This window comes from Dermacentor variabilis, chromosome 10 (genome assembly GCF_050947875.1).
Source record: "Dermacentor variabilis isolate Ectoservices chromosome 10, ASM5094787v1, whole genome shotgun sequence".
NCBI classification, from domain to species: Eukaryota; Metazoa; Arthropoda; class Arachnida; order Ixodida; family Ixodidae; genus Dermacentor; species Dermacentor variabilis.
The window spans coordinates 3,041,220-3,063,886 of NC_134577.1; the positions used below are offsets into that span (position 1 = coordinate 3,041,220).

At 48.6% G+C, this 22,667-nt stretch overlaps 1 protein-coding gene across 3 annotated transcripts in view; it reads right to left on the reverse strand.

The window, feature by feature from the left end:
• LOC142559728 (uncharacterized) overlaps nucleotides 1–22,667 on the reverse strand; it is a 370,616-nt gene that overhangs the window by 254,258 nt on the left and 93,691 nt on the right. For all 3 annotated transcript variants that reach the window (XM_075671318.1, XM_075671316.1, XM_075671317.1), the window contains exon 9: nucleotides 20,342–20,433. In XM_075671318.1, coding sequence (XP_075527433.1) covers nucleotides 20,342–20,433 — 92 coding nt within the window. The remainder of the gene's footprint in view (nucleotides 1–20,341; nucleotides 20,434–22,667) is intronic.

Consider the following 22,667-nt stretch of genomic DNA (forward strand, 5'->3'; position numbering starts at 1 on the left):
ACGCGTGCTTTATTAACTTAAGATGATGTGTTTTATTGTAAAAAGCAGCATAAAATATTTCTGAGAGTCCTGCAGTAGGTTCTTATCCTTGCACGTATAAAAATTCAATCGTTTGCTCGTTCCCTGCAACAATCGGAAGTACTTGAGTTATGTACATCCAGTTCCGGCTTCGCGCTATTGGCTAGTCGCTCATAGCACTTCCGGGCGCCGAACGACGAATTCTAGATTTGCAGAACCGAGCGATCGCGCGACAAGACCGAGCGATCTGTTCACGCGACGGCCCGATCCGTCGCTCGAAGCCATCGCTCGTCGCTGTCGCGCGCAAAATCGCGCTCATGGCGTTTAGCCTACACTCAGACTGGTTGCTTCTTTGTTGCTAAAACTAGTTTATTGCGCTTCGATGTATGGCATTATTTAACTTGGGGTGAAGTGACGTGTTTGCAAGCGGACATGTAAGCCCAACTTGGGGTGAAGTTGGTTGGGTTTCGATCGTGAGCCATTCGAAACACGTCTGCATTGAAACGGGAGCTGGATTCTGCAGCGGCTGGCAACGGCAATAACGGTGAGTCGTTTAAAGGGATACTAAAGGTTACTATGAAGTCAACGTGGACTGTTGAAATACCATCACAGAAACCTCGAAACGCTTGTTTCGTGCCAAGGAGAGACTTATTTTAAGAGAAAATGCGTTCTGAAGCGTCCGCGTACCTCTAGCGCAGTTCAAATCGCCCGCCCTCCGATCGAGGAGTACTGACATCATGGTCTCATAGTGACGTTGCGCCATCGGTGAGTAGAACGGCGTCCGCAGACGGCGCTACGGCTTTTCTGCGCAGAAACGCGAACGCGCGGCCAGAAACAGAGCCAAGACAGAGCCGACAGCAGAGCGATAGCGGGAGTATGGTGGCTAGCGGAAGGAGAAACGAATTACGTCCCACATTACGTCGCACGGCACACGGAGAGTCCGTTTTCGTTAAACTATAGGCTGCGGCGAGCTCGCAGCGTGGTCGGCGTGGTCTATGAGAAGCGACGAGCCTTTTCGCACTCGCAACAGGGCATAAAAATGTGCGAATCGACGCAAAACTCGGCCTAGAAACGCGCTTCGCCACAGCCAGGGCCCAATACGACCCAAGCTGGCACGACCCAGATGTCGTTTTCCGCACCGCCACCAGGCGCCGCTACTATACCTCAAACTCCAGCGCAAGGCGCCCATAAGCTGGTACTTCATTCTATGACGCTAACTTCGACGCTCGTCGCAACGGACCCTGACACCGACAGATTGGCTCGCGATGGTGGGCTCAACTTCAGCGATTTGAGCACCGACGGGCGCGACCTGTTGCCGAGGGCTCGCACTGCCGGCGTCGTTGCGTACTACGACGGCGGCCTCGACACCGGCTCTCCGGAGCGGGAAAGCAACGAGGGCTTCCCACGACATCACATGGACGTGGCATTCTCGCTGCTTGTTCCAAATGAAAGTTTCGCGAGCCAGCAGAACCCTCACAGCACGACGCGATAACGAAACTACTGAAACTCCAAAGCGTGCGCGGCGCAGAGTCGAGCGCGCAGAGTCGAGCGAAAACGAAACCTTTCGAACACCCATATTACTGAAGGGTAACGTCAAAATGTTATTTTTTCTTAGAATCGAATAGACGTAGACAAGTAGCATTTTTTTCCGTCTTATAATCGAATGAAATGATATTTTTAATACGAGTAGTTGAGTATTAGTAACACAAATTATGAGGAGTCCTTTCGTCATCGGGCCAGGCCCCGCACACTCTCAAGTTCAACAAATTGCCACAGAGGGCGAAAAATCAATCTAGGCGCGTTTCAGCGTAAGCGCGCAAGTGGAGCTACTGTAATTTGGTCGAATACTTTAATTTGTGCTTTCTCTGCTAGGGGCGCTGAACATGCTAAATTTTTTACTTTACACAAACCATTGACATAAACAATCGAGGTGTCTAAGGATGCTTTTTTACCTCAGGCAAATAGGCAGTTGATTTTTTTTAAATTTGATTGTTGAAGCTGCTTTCTTGTCATAGCGTCAAGGTTTTTGTACTTGATTAACCACCGACAGCCGACAGCCTATTGGTATCGATGTGTTTTCCTGGCCGTTGGCGTTCGAATACTACGGCGGTAAAACATTTTCGAAAGCATGCTGGTTTCGTCTGCGAGTCACTACATAGACTTGCTGTAAAGAGGTCTACTCTTGGCAAAAAATAGTGCCTCATTTTGTTTAGGCGTTGATTATCATAATGAATGCGGCGGAGGTTGAGGGAGTACGCTTGAAGGTACGTTTTTATGCCGTTGATCTCCATAACACCGTAAGTACGCAAACCGATGTCACAGAACACTCGATGCATCATTGTGTGTTCTCCGTCATCGCTTGTTTGCTGTACGCCTACTAATTCTTCATTTCTTCTTCAAGTGTTGTATCCTCCTTTTGTCCTTGTTCTCTTGTGCTTCACTTACAGTATGTCGTTCCGTCAGCTGTAATGCGCATTTGCAAAACCAATACGTTTGATAAGACGCAGTGGTTATCATAATTTCACTACACATGTATTAAGCTGGCACATATGGTTCAGATACAGATACCTGTATGCGGACTTGCACGACGTTGATGCGGAGATTAGGATAATTATGACACCCGTAAGGAAGAGGCAGCTGACGGCCGTAAGCTGTTGCGTTCTTTCCGCCAAACTACCCGGCCTGGTAGTGCTGTAAAGATGTTGTATAAAAGTGACACGCGGTGACAGGGAAATTATTATACTTAGCAGCCGACCATACGTTTTGTAGCTTAGGTCTTCTTTCTTGTGCGTTTGTGCTACCCTTATTAATGAGCCATTTCTTGACTATGTTCTTGACTATGTAACCGCGTTTGTGTGGATGCGTAGACGTGTGCTTTTTGTTGTACTTGTAAACTGCAAATAAAATATTTTCAGGCTTACTCAATCTTTGGTGTCGTGAGCGTTTATTCCAGTCGAGGCCATCGTGCCACCTGGAAACCGCATTCTGTCAGTAGCCCTACACGAAATGCAACAGCTGGAGCGCGGCGGCACAACTCGGGGTAACGGCGGCGTAATAAACGAAAAACCGCTCGGGATGCCCTTAAAAGTCAGTTGAGGGTGTGCCTTAACTCGATATGACTCAGTGCTACATGTATTCTGCTGCGCCTCGATCGTGCTCCCGCCAGTTTGGTTGCTGTGTGGCAAACGTAGCGCCTACATACATATGTAGGCGTTACGTTTGCCACACAGCAACTAAACTCGCGGGAGCACGATCAAGGCGCAGCAGCCAGAAACCCAGTACAGCCACAGAACACCTGGTAAACTGTGCAAAACCCCGTTTCCGTTTCCTGTTGTACAGCGCCACCCGTGGTCGCATACTTTAGTTCACGACGCCACCGCTACGCTTATTTCCGTAGCACTGTGGAAGGTACAGTTTCCCTTCTCTAAGTTTGTATAGGTGTTCTGTGATCGGGCTAGTACCGGAATGTCGCTGGGGGGTCTCAAATCGTGTCATGCATTTACCTCAATTTCTCGGTTACTAAAGCTCTGTTCGCGATTATATTGACGCCTTAGACGTTCTAGAACATTGCTCTACCACTTTAACTTGAGTTTCTGGTAACCTTTAGTGTCCCTTTAACACCGCTGCTTGAATCGTTATATAATATCCGTCTCATTAATTTACAGGCGGGGACAAGTTAACGAACTAGATCCTGCATTACATATGGGCAGTCAGGATCCTCAGTTGCTGTTTCCTAAATAAACCTTTACTTGCGAGGCTGTTGTTAGGCACACACAATCTGGAAAAAAAGAGCGAGATCGGAACACGCGTCTCATTTTTCGTCTTATTGTAGCCGTGGCCATAGGTGATTGAGTAGCCTTATCAATATACATAACTTTTTTTGCGAGTCCGCCGGCAACTTTTGTCCACAAAACCGAATAATCCTTTGCTAAAATGAAGCGAAAGTACAGAATTTAATGTATTAAACAGTTGCAAGCACGATAATTCACCCATATTTCGTACTTGTTGGTTCCAAATGTTCTTGCTGTTCAGTTTGGTTTACCGTAGGGCATTTATCTTTGCAGTGGTGAAGCAGTGCATGAAAAATAATGCATCAGTTCTAATAGCTTCATAACTTCCATGCATTCACTTGTGGAACCAGCAGTGTGATCTCTTCTAGTGTATAAATTAACGCACAGATGTTCTCATTTGTGATTTTAATAATACTTAAGCTGTTGATATGCATTTTAGTTAGGCAGAGCAATATTTATTTAACATGCTGCTGAAGCACCCTAGAACATAGTGTACATTTGCATGTTTTGTAGCCGCAAACCATTACAATATTTATATGTCACACCTTTTTGCATTTCATATTGCAAAATTGTGCTTTTTCAATTTCTGATTCAGTCAAAATTTCTGTTCCAGACATGCAGTAATGAGGACGGCACTAAACAGAAGCTGCTGCCTGCTACACCAATGCCATTGTGTGGACGTTGGCTGCTACTACAAGGTAAACAACACGTGGTTCAGAATATGCCTGATATATGCTGTATTGGCTTGCCAGTCTTGAGATACATGTCATTTGTTTGCAGCAGATATGAATGTTTGTTCATATTTATGGTTAAGTATAATTGGATTGAACATAAGATAAAACACAGATGAGTTTGGCTAATCTGTGCTGTATCTAATGTGTCACTGTTCTGCCCTAACAGAGTCTATGCCAAGCACATCTTGGTCATCGCAGGAACTCCTAATAATAATATTTGGGGTTTTACGTGCCAAAACCACTTTCTGATTACGAGGCACGCCGTAGTGGAGGACTCCGGAAATTTTGACCACCTGGGGTTCTTTAACGTGCACCTAAATCTATAAGCACACGGGTGTTTTCGCATTTCGCCCCCATCGAAATGCGGCCGCCGTTGCCGGGATTCGATCCCGCGACCTCGTGCTCAGCAGCCCAACACCATAGCCACTGAGCAACCACGGCGGGTGCAGGAACTCCTATCTACACCAACAGGAAGGGTCTGGAGCCAAATTTGCAAGGCTTTTACACCACAAAGAAGCACATGCAGAAGAATTTGGATGAGATATCAAGTCTGCAGAGGACTGTTTCAAGACTGAAAAGAGCTTCAGCCGCCATTCCACCAGCACAGACATTTCGCTGAGTCATCCAGGTAACTCAAGAAGGACTTTCTAAAAATTCTCCGTCTTCAGATGCACCTGCAACTTCTGACCAAGCACAGACGACACTGGCCAAAAGGGTTCCGCCAGTGTGCCCTTAATCAGCTTCCTAGCCATGTCAATTCCATTTCTGCCAAGTGTAATTTTTCTTCTATAAATGCAAGTGTTTTCATTGCCCATTCTCATTAGAGATCATTCATCCTCATCCAAACATAAAGGTCAACTGACTCTTCGCTGCTACTTAATACCAATCACTGCCTACTAGCCTAACATACCTGTAGCAGTATCTTGTAGTTACGTTGTCATGTACAATTCCTCTCCTGAAATAGCTAATGCAGCATCGGCATGTGTCTTGCTTTAATCTACGCACCGTGTACTATGCACCATTTTACTTATCTTGATGTTTTTAGCCTTCAATGCTTGCAGAGCAGAGTGGTTTCACTCTTGAATGCAAGCTTTCTCATATTCCTAGTCTCGTTGATGATTGCTCTTCTTCCTCCACAGCCTGGGTCTTTGTGCAAGCTACACTGAATTGATTGATTGCTGAATCTGGTTTTGCTGCCCCACTTGGTTGTGGTAGCTGTGTTATGTTTCTCGGATGTGGGGGCCTGGTCAGTTGCATTGGTAAGCGGTCTCTAGAGGTAAGCATGTGCTCCTGCAGTCCGCACAGCGATACAGACTCCCAGTATACACACACCGTAACTGGTGCTCCCCGTTCATTCTTTCCTGCTGCAGCCATGGGCAAATTGTGCTTGCGGCCTACCTCGGCCATGATTTGCTCAAAACGGAGACCAGCATATGTGCTTACATGGTTCGAAGTGTATGAAGTTGATAGCCATATGGTTGTAAAGGCCTGCAAAAATGGCTGCTGAAGGTGATGCCCACGAAAGCGACTAGTCCATATTGAGACAAAGTGGGACACCAAGTGTGAGCAACACATTAGCGGCCCTCGAAAGAAAAGAGACGTGCAGGTTGGAAAGGAGTCAACGCTAAAATGCCGGGTAGTCCATGTCGCTGTGTTAGCTGCGGCAGCAGATGCCTGCAGCACCCGATAGCATCGCAATGCAAGTTGCTCATCTTTAACGGCGACTGCCGCTGCAAACAGGTGGGACAGTTTGTCCAATCTGCTTGCGCCGCTGGTTGTCGCTCATTACCAGACCGCCATGTGCGACGATGACGGTGAGCAGTTTACGAGCTCGCGTCAGTGATTCCAGGTTATCTCGACATGCAAATTTTATTTCTGCTATTGCACGAGAATGTACGCTGCTTGTCTTCTGCCAATAAAGTCGCACATTCTCTTCACTCACTTGTGGCTTGTTTGTATGGGCGCCAGTAGAGGCTCTTTGGTCTTCTGGTAATTAAAACGCACCAGCTACGCGGCAGCCAAAGCATTGGGGCATGCCGCATAGCCGGCAGGGCAAGCACAGCGCGTACCAGCGTACGCCACCGGCAAAAAGCGGCCGTAATGGATTTTGCTATAACAAAAAAACTTCCGCTTCTGGGTCGAGCAGCGCCATCTGGCGTCCACCTAGGTAAGTTCCATGCGCTGCCGCTGCTTATTTTCGAACCACTGCGGAAGGTACAGTTTCTCTTCTCTAAAGTTGTTTCTTTATTCTATGGCGGTCAGTCATCGTTCATCACCACCACGTTGCGGGACGTCTGTCTAACGGAGGGTGCCTCTAGCCCTCCCTTGTTCACGAACCCGGGCGCATCGTGACACTGGCGACGAGGATGGCGACGAGTACCCACGGATCGTCCCATGCCGCCGCGAGCAGCGAGACACCACCCCCCTTTCCTGCCGCCATGCCTGAATGGAAGGCTCGAGCCGTTCGAGGGAGATGAGTTTGCCTGGCCAATTTACGAGGAACAAGTCCACGTGTTCTTCCGGGCAAACGACACTGCTGTACTGCTGTGCTGACATGTGCAGAACTCGACAGCGAGATCATTCGTCAGGTTTCTACTGCACCGCCGGACGACGACTCCGAGTCGGAAGATGACACACCATGTGCTACACTGCCGTCGCATGTGGAGCGTGTACAAGCAGTGACTGTGCTTTCAGCCGCCTATAGTGACCGTACGATCCTCTCCGAGATTCAGGCTTATCTGATTGCGCGTAAACAGAACAGCGTGCAACGGCGCATTCATGATTTCTTCAAGCCTCTTCAAGCCGAATAAGTGAGTGGAAATAAAGGATTTCTTTCTTCTTTTTTTTTCTTAATTTGCTTTTTCGGACACCTGTTTATTCGGACATTTCCGCAGTCCCCGTGAGGTCCGAATAAACGGTCGGTGACTGTATTTATAAACTGTATAAACTTGTAAACATAGGCATACTAACTAAATTAACAAGCACAGTGTCACGCACGCACAAGCAAACATGAACACATATCTCACTCGATGACCGCGGAAACTCGTCAAAATGCTGGAGTAAGGAAACGCGGCAGCAGCAAGCTAGTTGACCTTTATGCTGCATCTCGCATCAAGCGAACTAAAGTCTGCTTCACATGCGACTGGAACAACGAAAATCGGTGCTGTCGCAGGCGTCGCAATGCAATCTTTAGAGCTGACGCAGGCTTTCGGGTTGGCGCTTGTTGGTGCGTTTGGTGCAAGAATATGGCTAAGAGTACGGACCGCATATGCACAATCATGAGCAATATAGCCACATCATTTCTCCAGAAGCTGACGCTGAGCATGGGTAGCGCGAGGATTTTGTTGGGCTGACAACTTCGTGGCAGTTGAATACTGCACATGTCGTGAGTGCAGCTATATGAACTTTCCATCCTGCTAGTAACAGCGCAAAATGTAGACAAGGGACGAGACAAGAAGACACCACAAGCGCTGAACTTGTTGATAGGTCATCTTGTAGATTGTTGTAGCGTAGACAGAACGAAACATTCATATTTAAAACAGCGCCAAAAAACACGGACAAGGGAGGACACAGGATGAGCGCTGTCCGTGTTTTTTGGCGCTGTTTTAAATATGAATGATCCGTACCAATTAGCTCGCACCCAAACCCTTCTGAGAACGAAACAGTCGTAGAAGGCAGATGAGACAACACACAGCGCTGAACCAGTTGCAAACAGCTGTTCCGTGTGCCATGTCTCATCTCACTGAACTTCAGAAACCGCCATTGTGTGGAAAAATATTTCCTTGTGCGGAAAAAATTGCCTGTAACGTTATTTGTAACTTTGTTAAAACTTCAGAAATGCGGTTATAGTTATGAAGCAAGCAATAGAAAAAGCTTTTCATTTACTGGAATAGAAAGAATAGAATGGTTCAGCTCAGCCACTCCAGGCGTGGAATGGTTTAAGTTTCACCACTCTGAGGCGCTAAAAGAAGTGGAATTACAGGGATCTCCGGAATGAAATGGCAATGGAATGGGGGGCGTCAATCCGCAACTCTGATTCCGACACAACATGGCGACACAACCGGACGTGTCACAGCCCTGCACGGTGAAGCGTGGTATATATATAAGGCACCCTGCGGATGATGATGATGATGATGATTACTTGCTTCACCCTTTGTAACGGGCAGGTGTATGAACACCCTAGCACATAAAAAGTTAAAAAAGAAAATGAGTTCACATACACACACACACACAAAGAAAACAAATATCTCGCCACACATACAGACATGAACACTTCAGGGAGTTTGGCGCAAGCGAGACTGGTGCGGGGTTTAATGAAGCGCGTGTTAGCTTTCATTAGAGTTAAAGTTACTGTACATGCTGCCAGAAATTGCTACCTTAGGTAGCATATACAGTAACTAATTAGAGCGTTTTCACAGCACCCTCTTTCGTTTAAGAGGCTATACTGCTGTCCTCCAGTGGTGGCGCCTCGTTCTACCTGTTGCCACTGCACCTACCTGAACATCTTTGCCCGCAAAGCCCAGCGCTGCACACAATTATTCTGTACAAGGAGAGCCAACCTGTTCACACTCAAGAACAATGTGTGCAACTGTGTGCAAGCAACACAGCACCCAGTCCACGCTGGTGTCCAATGTTCTTCTGCATGTGAGAGTTTGAAGTGCTCCTGTCCTTGCATGGAACTTCCTAGCTCATTGTCATATAGGCAAACTGAATGGATGGTGCATGGTACAGCTTGAGGACACATTTGCCGCCAAATTGCCTCTCCTATTCCATGCACATGATGCGACACATCCTTCGTGTACCACATTATGGCCGCGACCTGCACAGGTTCTGTGAACGTTACAAATTTCTGCTCTAGGCGATACATGCGATTTACCTAGCTCGTGCCGGCGGCATGTTGGTGCAAGATAGTCATAAACATGCTGTGCCCAGCAATGTCACTGCATGAATTGCAGTCAGCCCTAGTAGGTGAGCTTGCTGGATGCTTCACGAGCCTCGAAGTTGGTCCAGCCCCCGTCTCCATGGATTGCCTCATACCCGTGGCACCCAAGTGCCGTGCAGTCGCTGTTGCCGCTCCAACCAGTCTCGAGTTGCTGCTGGCATGCAGACGACGGTGTAGGTGAATGTCAGGCAGAGAATGTGAACAAGCTTCCAAAGAACCCGAGATCATTATCAACTGGTTGCATCCCCACAAAGTGCGGCGCCTAAGGATGCATTGTACTCTGAATGCTGCGTGGCGGACATGTGCTGCATGCAGGTTATACAAACAGTCGAATCCACTTCAGGGTGTCTACCAAGTTGAAATTTCCAAATTCCCTGAGTTTTCCAGGTTTTCCCGGAGTGCCTTTGCCCATTTCCCTGAGTGATGCAGAACTATGTTTTATGTCAAGACGGGCTGAAACCATATCGCCTGATGCTGTCACTCTCGAGTAAGCACATAAAAAAAATTAAAAAGCGACTTAATCCACTTTGAATACTAAGGAGTAGTGTTTATGTTATTCAAAAAAAGAATAGAAGCAGGGGTTAGTAAAATGCACAGCAAATAAAGTGTCTTCGAAAAAAATTGCAAATAAGTCGGACATTCACAAATACGAATAAAAAGGCGATGCACATAGAAGCAAATATATTCGAAGATGAGCTATTTCTATCAACTGATAGCAAGCTCAGTGGTATGAGGCCCGAACTCTGTCACAATTGAGATTCTCTCTCAACCGCTCGTAAGTCAACCTCAACTGTCCTGACATACTCTCAGCCCGCGCACGACGGCTGAGTGTTGTGTTTCACTGCTTTAAAGAGTTTATTTTGGTTTGAATGCGGGACACCTGCATCTCGGCATCAGCCAAAACTTTGTTTTTTGGGCTCAAGCTCCTTCAAAACGGCGGCAGCATGCTTCCTTTCCCGTTCATTCCCCAATCCGTAGGTCCTTTCCGTTTTTGTCCGCCTTCCACCATTCGTTCACCCCATGGACCATTTCAAGCATCTTTTTGGTCAGTTGCACAGTCCATGTCCGATTTTTCGAACTCCCTAGGGGTCGTGAAAATGTCCGAAAAATCGGCCGGTTGCAAAAAATAAATGCACGTCATTTACTGCCCTTAAGGGCTCAATTCACCACATGCACATTCGAAAACGGTCTGCAGGCCTGTCGTTACACGTATTAGGCATATTGGTGCTCATACTGTGACAGGAAATACCAGGTGCACGCGTGTGTAATTAAGGAATACATACTGTGTCTTGGGACAACAGCCCCTTCACACTCTCCTTATGTTTCTCTGCAATACTTTTGTGCATGCTTCACGAAGTAACATTTCTGTACAGAGACAAAGCTGACTTTCAGGAACCGGCATTATGCAATGCACTGTGCTTTCCAAGCTTCTAAGCCAATCGTGAGGCCCACAAAGGCGGAGTCTGTGGCATTGCCGACAGCAGAGAATTCTTTCAATAAAAAACACGGCACCCAACAGCAGGAAGCTTCATAGAGAACATCAAAGCAGCTAGGCATAGCATTGCCGCAGTGGTGGCTACAGCTGCCAGCGGATCTGCATGCGAGAGCGCCGGTTCGAGGCGGCGACGTAATCAAAACGGCAGCGGTGGTGCCTTTGATTATTGCCGTTTCGGACCAGCGGTCACGGCAAAACGTTTGGAAAATCGGACGGCGAAGGGTTCTTGCGTCAGAAATTTCACACGTTCTGATACGTTGACTCTATGGGGTACGTGGCGGTGCCGCGAAGCCGTCCAAATTATCGGGAATCCGGAAAGTCGGTCGTTGACTGCACACTGGCAACTCATCCAGCCGACGACAGGGCGTCAAAGACGATTCACTGCGATTCCTGTCTGTGGCTCGAGCCAGAATTACCGCGACTTTCGACCCTTCCAATAAAATTGCCGCTAATTTTCCCTGATAGAGGCCCAAATTCCCTGAGTTTTCCCTGACTTTTTCCAGACTACTCAAGATCCCTGAGAATTCCCGGTTTTCCCGGTTGGTAGACACCCTGCACTTTTAATGATACCGGTTTTAACAATGAAAAACTCTTGCACCTGTTACGTGTAGCTGACGTACGAGTCTACAATATATTTACACGTAGACAAGCGGTGGCAATGATGGCGACGCTATGTCAAGCGGTGGCCACGTCGTCTTCCTTCTCCTCTGTGCAGCCACACTGTGGCGGCTGTTCCGTAGCATCACCCCCGGCAGTAGAAGCGCCGTCCCGGTGCTTAATCTACACATCCGCGGCGAAAGGTGTGTGATTTGGCTTTAGTCTCGCCACGTGAACGATGTCACTTGCAGCCGACGATGACGCTGAGAGGCTGGCGGGGATGATTTCATACGTGACATCGGTCACTTGTCGCACCACACGGTATGGGCCAGTGTAGCGGGACAGCAGCTTTTCGGAAAGGCCCACACGTCGAATGGGGGACCAGAGAAGCACCAGAGAACCCGGAGTAAATTGTACGTCGCGATGGTGGCAAGCATAGAGGCGTCTCTGATGCTCCTGCGAGGCCTCGAGACGGGTGCGGGCGAGCTGGCGCGCGTGGTCGGCGTGTGCGATCGCGTCGCGGGCGTATTCAGTGGTTGAACGTGTGGCCGAGGGCAACAATGTGTCCAAGGGCAACGCGGGTTCTCGGCCATATAGGAGAGAGAATGGTGAATAGCCGGCGGTGTCGTGACGCGATGAATTATACGCGAACGTCACATATGGTAAGTGACGATCCCAGTCGTGGTGGTCGGTCGCGACGTACTGGGATAGCATGTCGGTGATGGTCCGGTTGAGGCGCTCCGTGAGGCCGTTGGTCTGTGGGTGGTAGGACGTGCTGAACTTGTGCTTAGTCGAGCAGGAGCGGAGGATGTCCTCGACGACTGCCGACAGAAAGCTGCGGTCACGGTCAGAGAGTAATTGGCGCGGGGCACCGTGCACTAAAATGATGTCATAGAGCAGAAAGTCAGCAACGTCAGTAGCACAGCTTGTCGGGAGGGCTCTGGTGATGGCGTACCGCGTAGCATAATCAGTAGCGACGGCGACCCATTTATTTCCGGAGCCCGAGAGAGGGAACGGTCCAAGAAGGTCTAGACCAACACGGAAAAAGGGTTCCGGTGGGATGTCGATCGGCTGAAGACATCGGCTGAAGTGGAAGATCGTTACAGCTCAGCCCATACCGTGACGTCATCGCACAGTACTGACGTCGACATGAAGAAGATGGTCTCCTCTGACCTTACACCTGCTCAAGCTGCAGCCCTTTGCCGCGTTCTTGAAGGCTATCGCGACATTTTTTACTTTGCCAATCGACCCTTAGGTCAAACGTCCGTCGTGACCCATCGCATAAACACTGGCGATGCGAACCCTATTCACCGTCGTCCATATCGTGTTTCTGCGTCAGAACGAGCTGTTATCCAACAGGAAGTCAAAAAGATGCTTGCAAAGGACATTATCGAGCCTTCCTGCAGTCCCTGGGCTTCTCCCGTCGTACTTGTCAAAAAGAAGGATGGCACGTGGCGTTTTAGTGTAGATTATCGCCACCTGAACAAAATCACAAAAAAGGACGTGTACCCTTTGCCACGTATTGATGACGCTCTAGACTGCCTGTACGGTGCCACTTATTTTTCTTCTATCGACTTACGGTCCGGATACTGGCAGATATCCGTCGACGACATGGACAGAGAGAAGACTGCATTTGTTACCCCTGACGGGCTTTATCAGTTCAAGGTGATGCCTTTCGGTCTCTGTAACGCGCCCGCCACCTTCGAACGAATGATGGAATCTTTGCTTCAGGGGTTCAAGTGGTCTACCTGTTTGTGCTATCTGGACGACGTCATCGTTTACTCACCCACATTTGACACGCATCTAGACCGCCTTTCAGCGATTCTTGACGTGTTCCGCCGCGCCGGTCTCCAGTTGAACTCGTCAAAATGTCACTTCGCTCGCCGCCGAATCACCGTCCTTGGACACCTCGTGGACGCCAGAGGCGTGCGACCTGACCCGGACAAGATTCGCGCCGTTATGAACTTTCCTGTTTCGAAGTCTACCAAGGACGTTCGTAGTTTCGTAGGGCTGTGCTCATATTTCCGACGCTTTGTGAAGGATTTTGCGCCCATCGCCCGTCCCCTTACCGACCTCTTGAAGAAAGACGCCCTATTTTCTTGGGGACCTGACCATGCCGCATCTTTTTCGCAGCTTACTACTCTCCTTACCACGCCTCCAATTCTGGCCCATTTTGACCCGTCTGCTTCAACGGAAGTTCGAACTGATGCCAGTGGTCACGGCATAGGAGCAGTATTAGCACAACACCAGCGTGGCCATGATCGCGTTATAGCCTATGCCAGCCGACTTCTATCACCCGCCGAGCGCAATTATTCAATCACAGAGCGCGAGTGCCTCGCTCTTGTGTGGGCTGTTGCCAAGTTTCGCCCATACTTGTACAGACGCCCCTTCTGTGTCATCACTGATCACCACGCGCTCTGCTATCCTCGCTCAAGGACCCCACGGGACGACTCGCTCGCTGGGCGTTACGCCTGCAAGAATATACCTTCTCCGTGGTATACAAGACGGGACGCTTGCACCAGGATGCAGATTGTTTGTCCCGCTACCCCGTCGACGACCCGGCTGATGCGGACACCATCACTTGCGTTTTCTCTGTGTCCAAGTTGCTCGAAATCTGCAACTTTTGTTGCCGAAATCGGCAAATCGGTAAACTTTTGTATGTTTTCTATGGGGAAATAACTCGCTTACTACAATGTCCCCATGCCGCATTATTGGTTATAATGATGAAGTCTGGCTGCTGGGTGCCCGTGCCGGAAGGTAATGGAATGAAAAACCCTTGAAAAAAAAAAAGAAAAAAAAAGTGAAATGCAAGCCGCTGCGTGATCACCCACCACCCCAATTGCCGCCATGCGTTTCTTTCCATGAGAGACGCACGGCAGTCTTGCACACATCTCTCCCGTCGCCCTTCCACCCCTCCGAACACGAATGGGCTGCAGCCAAAGCTCTGCGCCGCACCACCCTCCAAAAGACGAATGGACCGTGCCAACTGTGTTGCTGGCACCGCTCCCAGATTGCTTGCTGGGCCCTCACAGTTGGTTCTTTATTCTATGGCCCTCACTCTGTACAATTCTGCTAAAGGATTAAGTCGCTCGTGCTTGCCTTTGTTCACTGCGTCAAAGCCATTCCTGGCCACATTGTTTCTCAGCCTCACTTGACTTGCCGCCAAAACTGAAGATGGCTGATCCGCCTGTTGATCCTCGGCAATACACAATGTTGCCGGTGAAAAGAAAGTGCACTAGATTTGGAAATGAAGTGCTTCTAACCGATGAGGCGACCGTAACGAACGTGCTTGCATTGGATAGCGACAGTGACGGCCACAATGGCAGCGCTGATGCGGTAAGACAGGCTGCCTCAACGAAGTCCCCACGGCAGGTCCTGTAGATGATTCAGTTCGTCGTGGGCTTGTCTTCGTGAGGCACCTTCCACTTGACTACATGGAGCACCTGGATGTCTCAGAGAAGGATGTCAGCAAGCTTCCCATAAAGCAAGCAAGGCTGACAGACATGCGGTTTTCTCGTACAGGCCAGTGGGAAGTATGTGGCGAGATGCTTGTGCTGATCACATCCCAGCATTTCTTCTGGATGTCTAAAGCTGAGATGCTGCCGCGGCAACCTCCTCGCATTTTTTAAAAGGCACCTCTTGGGGTCACCATAGCAATGCCTCGGCGGAGCTCATGTGCCCCCTGTGACCCCCTTTTTGCAGTTGTTATAGCAGTGCCATTCCTGAACGCCAACAGCCGCGGCTTGTTAAAAACATGCGATCAGAGTGCGCAGGAAGCTGAGTTAAACAGTTAAATGAGTCAGCATAATCGGAAGCCAGATGGAGTAAGTATAGTTTTCTCGAAACAACTACGCCATCCCCATTAAAATTTTTTTTTCATGCAACCCTGTTATAACAATTATCGGTTATAACACTGGAATTTTTGTGGCACTTGAATGTTGTTATAGGTAAGTTCGACTGTATCGCCTTTGGAACAGAGTTCTACACCTAAGTACTTGAAGGCAGTATTGATGGCGAGTTTCCATGTTGCAGATGTCTACGAGAGCCTGCCGTTCCGCTTCCCTTACAGCCAGCCATAAAGACTAAATCATTCGAAAACCGAAGTACTACCACAAATCTGTTGGTACACCATGTGACCTTGTGGCCGTATGCGCTTGCAGTCGGGACAGTGCACCATCAATGGCAAGGCGACTTAATTCCCACTTAATGTCCCCATCGTAGGGAAAACCCGACTTAGTCCCTTCATCGCCAGGTTGGGTATCACTGTCACACCCAAGCAGCCAATATAGCATCTCCAGGTGCCTCTCTAAGGCTCTCTTCAAGTCGGTGGCAGGCATGCCAGCGATGCTGTCATTGATGAGTGGCTTAGGCTGCTCATTTTGGTCCACAGGTTGAATGTATGCCCAGAATTTCCGGGTCCATTGCTGCCATCTGCTTTTGGTCTTTGAAAGAGAAAGAGAGAGAGACAAAACATTTATTGAAAAGTCCCTTCTGGGTTCAAAAGGGGAACGGAGAGGCTGGGAGGCTTAGCCCCGTAAAGCTCCTTTTTCCGTCAGGCGCTGGCCAGGGCCTGAACCTTACCAGCCTCCTCTGCCAGCTGGACAGCACGGAGCTGGGCTTCTGGGCATTCGCTGAGCGGTATAGGCTCCCACTGCTCAGGGTTTTTTATTTTAGCATTGTGGTTTATGCTGCGTCTGGTATTGTTTGGAGCTGATGGGCATGCCCATATAATGTGATGGAGGTCTGCACGTGGTGTATTGCATGTCCTACAGTGTGATGAGGATGCTTCCGGGTGTATTTGATGCACGCGTAGTTACGTAGGGAAGGTGCTTGTTTGTAGAAGTCTCCATGTAGCTACTTGGTGTTCGTTTAATGATTTGTCAGGAGGAGGGTATATATATAGCTTGCATTTCGGCAGTATTCGAGGATTTCTCGGCAAGTAGTCATTTGTTAGTACAGTCGACTCCCGTTAATACGAAGTTCACGGGTACTGCAAAAAACTTCGAATTAAACGAACTTCCAATTAAGCACAAGACACAAAAAACAGCACTTTATTTGTGGCAAAATCGAGTATTTTCTCTAAGAAAAATAGTCGGTCATCTTGCTTTGCTTCTTCTTGCCGAATCGCGCTGCTGAAAGCAAGTTCTGCAGGCTGTAGATGTGGCGGAACACTTCTTCCGCGTTACCTTCAGCGGCAAAGAAGCGCTCCGCAAGAGCAAGGCCCGCAGCTACATCGGCAGCCTTAGGTTGCGGCTCGCCTTCAACGTCATCGTCGCTTTCCTGGGTCGCTTCCTGGGGCTGAATAATCTCTACAATTTCGCTATCCCTCAGCGCACCGCACGTTTCGACCGCCTTGTCTACGGCGACGTAATCTTCAAAATTGACGTCCCCGAGAGCATCACCAAAATCAGTGCCGTCAAGCTCGCTTGTTGACGCTTCCTCCGCTGAAATTTCAGAGGCATCCTCCGAAGAAGCTGCCACAAAACTGCAAGCCCTGAAGCAGTTTACGATTGTTTCTTGCTTCACACGATCCCATGCTCGCGCCAACATGTGGATGGCACTAAGCAGGCTCACCTCGTACTTTGTGGAGCTATCCATACACAAAATCATGCGCTCGAGGAGGTGCCGCCTGTACAGGACTTTAACATTCTTGATGATGCCTTGGTCCATTGGCTGCAAAACAGCCGTTGTGTTTGCAGGCAAAAATGCGAGGCGTATTGCACTCAAGGCTGGCACATTCACGTGAGCACTGCAGTGATCGACAAGGAACAACACCTTGCGGTTCGAAGCAGCAAACTTGCGGTCCAATTTGCTTATCCAGCTCTTGAAGATTTCGGCCGTCATCCACGCTTTTTTGTTCGCCTCATAGTCCACAGGCAGCGTCTTCACGCCTTTAAAACATCTCGGCTTCGCGCCTTTCCCGATCACAAGTAACCGACATCGTTCCGTGCCAGTCATGTTTGCCGCGATCAGCACCGACACTCTCTCCTTGCTGCGTTTGCCCCCAGCACAGTCAGTCTTCTCTGGTAGAAGCCGATAGAAGAGTGCAGTCTCATCTGCATTGAAAATGTCTTCCGGTCTGTATTCGGTGAGATATTCACGCAGCTTTCCGTCCTTCCACGTGGCGCATGTTTCCTGGTTAACAGACGCCTTTTCGCCACACACGCTCTTGAAAACCAGGTCATGGCGATCTTTAAAGCGCGTCAGCCATCCATCTGACGAAACGAAGTCATCGATCCCCAACATTGCTGCAAGCGTTCGGGCTTTCATCGCAACGATGTCTCCGCTGAGAGGAAGTTTGTTGCTCCTGGCCTCCCTAATCCAAACCACAGAGCCTTCTCCAACTCTGGGTAAGCGCTGGTGCGCATTCGCTTCCGAGAAGTCTTGAACTTGTCGTTCTCAAATGCATCCATTATTGTGCGCTTGTTCTTGATGTAGTTAGAGAGCGTGTTCGGCTTGATCCCGTACTTCCGCGCTATGTCTTGTTTGGCGGCACCTCCCTTCTCAACTTCCTTCAAAACCTCGACTTTCGTTGCCAGGTCGAGCGTGCGATAAGAGCCACAGTTTGCCATGGCTATAAACTGCGCGACTAGGTACAGTCAATTCCGAATCACTCGTGGAACAACCTAGCCTACGAACTTCCCGCACAAAGGCGCTCGACCAACACACGCCTCGACCAATGCCTCGACATACGCTGCGCACGCTGCAAGACTAATCTCGCACAATCTCGCCACTTCCAGTATGCAGCGCTGCGTGCACCTATGGCATCCGCGTGGCCTCCGCGATCAGCTCCGGGCTTCGCCTCCCGCCGGAGTTGATCGCGGAGGCCACGGCAGCTGTAGCAATGAATAATCGCGCCGCTCCAAGAAGGATGGCGTTGCGGGCGGCTGCGGTGGCGATGACGGAACTGTTGCAACACTTGAAAAATTGCACATTCTACCAAAGAATGACGGTCACCTCGAGGATCCCGGCTGAAAATTAACTTCCAATTAATCAATATTACTGGATGAGGACTTCAAATTATCGAGCGATTTCTTTTATAGGATTACATGCAAAACTGACGGGACCAGCACTTCACTTCTAATTAACCGAAAATTCCAATTAAGCGGCTTCGAATTATCGGGAGTCGACTGTATTAAGAAGCTGTTATTTCCTGATTTGGTTCTGGTTCTAAGGGCCATTTTTGTGTTTAGGTCTCTTCGGGGATTTGTTGTCCAGAGAAAGATGGGCTACGCAAGTGGCTCTCCCGGTTGATACTTGCTCGGGCAGCATCGTGCGCAGGGTTGTTCCCAATTACCCCTGCTTGGTCTGGCATCCAGATGAGTTGAACAAGAAGAGTGGGTGTGTTTCACCTGCACTAAAGCCTGCATCTCATGTTTCAGCTAGAGAGAGTGCTTCCAAGTGATGTCGCCCTCAACTGTGTCCATATCTCTGTTATGATCCTCAATTGAGGGTTGACAGTATTAATGAAGTAAACTGATCGAGATGGGTACAGTTTGCTTTTCATTGCGTGCGCCATGCCTTAGTGCACTTCTTTGTTCCAACAATGCCTTCCTTGGTAGCGTGCTGACCTATTGCCATTTCTTAACATATGTTGCATAACGCAGCATAGCTCTGAGACATGTTTGTCACACCTCCTGGCTTCCTGTCTCAGGTGGAAGTCAATCTGCGTTGATGGTCAGACCTTTGCTGAGCTCGAGTGAAATCTAGTCGCAGTCAATTGTGGTCGCTCCCGATGCTATTCCTGCTCTCTTCATCTAAGTGTGGTTGTTGGAGGACAGGAGTCAAACCATCAGAAGTCAGTGCAGTCTACAGGCGCTGCATTGTTCACATTGTCTGGCCTTCATATTGTGGACTGTGCCACAATTTCTAGCTGCAGTCGCTCAGCAAGGCGCTAGAGAAGCTTTCCATTTGCACCCAGGAACCCGTCCTGCTCAGGAATATATGCCCACTGAAGTCAGCTGTGCACCACGTAAGCGGTGAATTTGATGACATCAACATGATATGCTGCATCATGGGGCTAGCTATAGCCTTTCATTTTATGGGTCCCATACTAGTGTACACGCTTTGCGTCAGGTGTGCTACACGTTTCACACCATTCAGGCTTCATGCAGAATGCATGCACAGTAATCACTGTGCACAAACAGCACGAGCAGCAGTAGCACGAGCTCTGCAGCACGAGCTTCTGCAGCACGAGCACTGAACAGGCGCTGAGATGGCATGAACTACAGTTAGCAAACCAAATTGAGTGATTTGACCTACGATTATACCAGTAAACTGGAGTGTTTCCATGACAACGCTAAGTGTTGTCTTCAATGAATAAAGGCACAACAACTGGCAAACTTGAACGCTTTAAATCCCGAGACCGCTGTTCCAACCAATTACGCCATCGTGAGCTTCAGGACACGCACAGATAAGCATTGCACAGCAACGAGTGGTTAAAGGGGGGTGGGATTCTTTCGGAAACGCCTGTGTTCATTAAGTTGAGTAAATGTTAAATCATAAAAACAATAAAAAAATAAAGATTACTTTCAAGTACCACGGAGTATAATGGAAGGTGCATGCATGCAAGGCAGTGCCAAGGCTGCAGTTTAAAGCAATCCGGAACTTGACTCGCGTCTACCTTCGAAGTTCGGGACCTTACCATTGGGAACCATGACGAGTGAACACCTACAAGGCCCAGCATGCTGCTCCAAAAGCGCAAGCAAAACACTGTTCGCTGCTGCATGCTCCACTCGCAGGGACCGTCGGCCCCCTTCCTTACCCGTGTCCGGCAGGTTTTCCTTCTCGATTGTAAGCGTCTTTCCAGCACCAACTGCAGTGAGCTTGTGGACAGGCTCCGTGCTCTTATAGACGCTGCAAGAAGAAACAACACCTCAGCTCACAGTTTCTGTCGTGTCAGGGCGATAAACGCAAGCACTGTCAGTCAGAGAAGAACCCACCGGGGTTGCTTAGTGGCTAAGGTGTCAGGCAGCTATGTTCGAGGTCGTGGGATCACATCCCGGCTACGGTGGGCGCGCTTCAATGGAGGCGAATTGCGAAAACACCCGTGTACCTAGATTTAGGCGCATGTTAAAGAACTGCAGGTGTCCCAAATTGTTCCGGAGTCCCCCACTATGGTGTGCTTCATAATCAGATCATTGTTTTGGCACGTAAAACCTCGTAATTTAATTTAGTCAGAGGAGAGGAACGCATGCACTATCACAAAAAAGGAATGCCGGTGTGCACTCGAAGATAAGGCGTGGTGCACGTCGCTTCCATCTACGCTGCCTCACTAAAGTGTCGTGCAAGCAGCATGCATACAGTAGCAGCTCGTCATACAGAACAGCGGCTTAACAGGCATTCTGCTCGTGATCAGTAATGTCCAGCCACAATGCCAGTACACCGAACGCTTTTGCCAAGCACTGACAGTGTGTCAATTTCATACTGAATGACAATACCATTAAAGGGACAGACAACCGCTCAGAATATGGATCAAGATAATCCCGCTGATGGAAAGATTGCCTATCGTATTTATAAAAACTAATTAAAAGTAGATTTACATTTGTAATCTTTTATTAAATGTAGCAATAGATGACCTTTGGCGCCCCACGCAGCAATAACATGCAAGATTGTTAAGCGGGCTTCTATTAGTGTGTGCGGTTCCTGGTCTATTTGTTAGTATTAAAATGAAGTACAGTTTTTTCTGTTATGAAATTTTTCTAACTTACAATGTGCAGATAGGCCTTCGTTTGGTGTGAGCAGGAAAGGGACAGGAACGCGTTGTTTGCCTTTGTTTTCAATGACTAGGCTTGGCTCGTCTATCGGCAGAATAACAATGGCGGGGCGTGTAAGCGATGTAGGCGTGTACTTGGGAAAAACCGCGATACAAATATAAGAACGGTCTGTGCGACAATGCAAACGTATTGTATCCGCTTTTTATTTTCAAAAGCAGCTGAAAAGGTCAAAATGTAGGTAGTTAACCACAGTTAGATTCACTCTCATGAAAGCAGAAGGATGGGTGGCTTTCACAAATTGCGAGGGGGGCCACTCGGGGTTCTCTTACATGCACCTCAATGTAAGTACATGGGCGACTACGGCATGTTTCTGTGGGCGGGTCGTGTTATGGCTTGCTTCACACCATATCGCGACAGCGAAATGCACAGACGAAAGCAAGCGCCGATACCAGCTGGCAAAGCTGCTTTAAAACTGGCTGACAAAATCGTAAACATATCTACATAGCCCGCAAATTTTAAAGCATAGTCCGTTTCCAGCACGTGGCGATCTTTTGCAGAAATTTCTACGTGCTCACTTGGATGTAGCAAGTGTATGTCTGTATGTCTGCAGAAAAAAACTAAAGCATTTGAGAAAATAGGCTCACGCATGCACTTTGCCTCCTCGTAAACCTGGAGCCGTCCTTACCAAATCAGTGAAGGATCCTAAAGCAGCGCAAGAACATTCTTTTCTCGCCTCATCCAAGCCTCAGAAACAGCACCAGAGTGCCTGAAAGCCTCTCCAACGCATGAATATAATTATTCATGAGTTGATGTTTAGCGCTCGTCCTGTCGTCTTCTCCGTCTTTGTCCCTGCTATTTTGCGCTAGTCTTTTGAATAATGATGACACACCAACTAGGCCAGCTTTCTGCCTTGATCGCTATGAATATAATGATGATGATTTATTGGTATCCCATTTGAAATGGGATGGGGATAAACTGTCACCTAGCCTGCTTTTGTTACTTAGGTATGCTATGAATGCTTTTTCTTCTATCATTCTTGTGTACAGTATACCTCTTTGATCTTCTCTGTCTACCTTGTACCGCATCAATGCCTGCAATGGATCTGGTCATATCGGTCTCCTCCCTGCTTTCCTTCCACCAATACTTTAAACGTCTCTTGCTTATCTCCATTGCTCACCGTTGATACTTCTGTCTACTTTAAATTCACGCGCTTCTGGAAGGTGCACATTACCTACGGGTCCCACTGGGTAAATCTCTTTGCATTCTACTAAGATGTGCTGAGTGGTCTCCTCATTTTTGCTGCAGCGTACACATGTCTAATCTAATTGTGAACATTTTATCCGATATGTTTATGCCCTTAGGCAACCAGCTCGA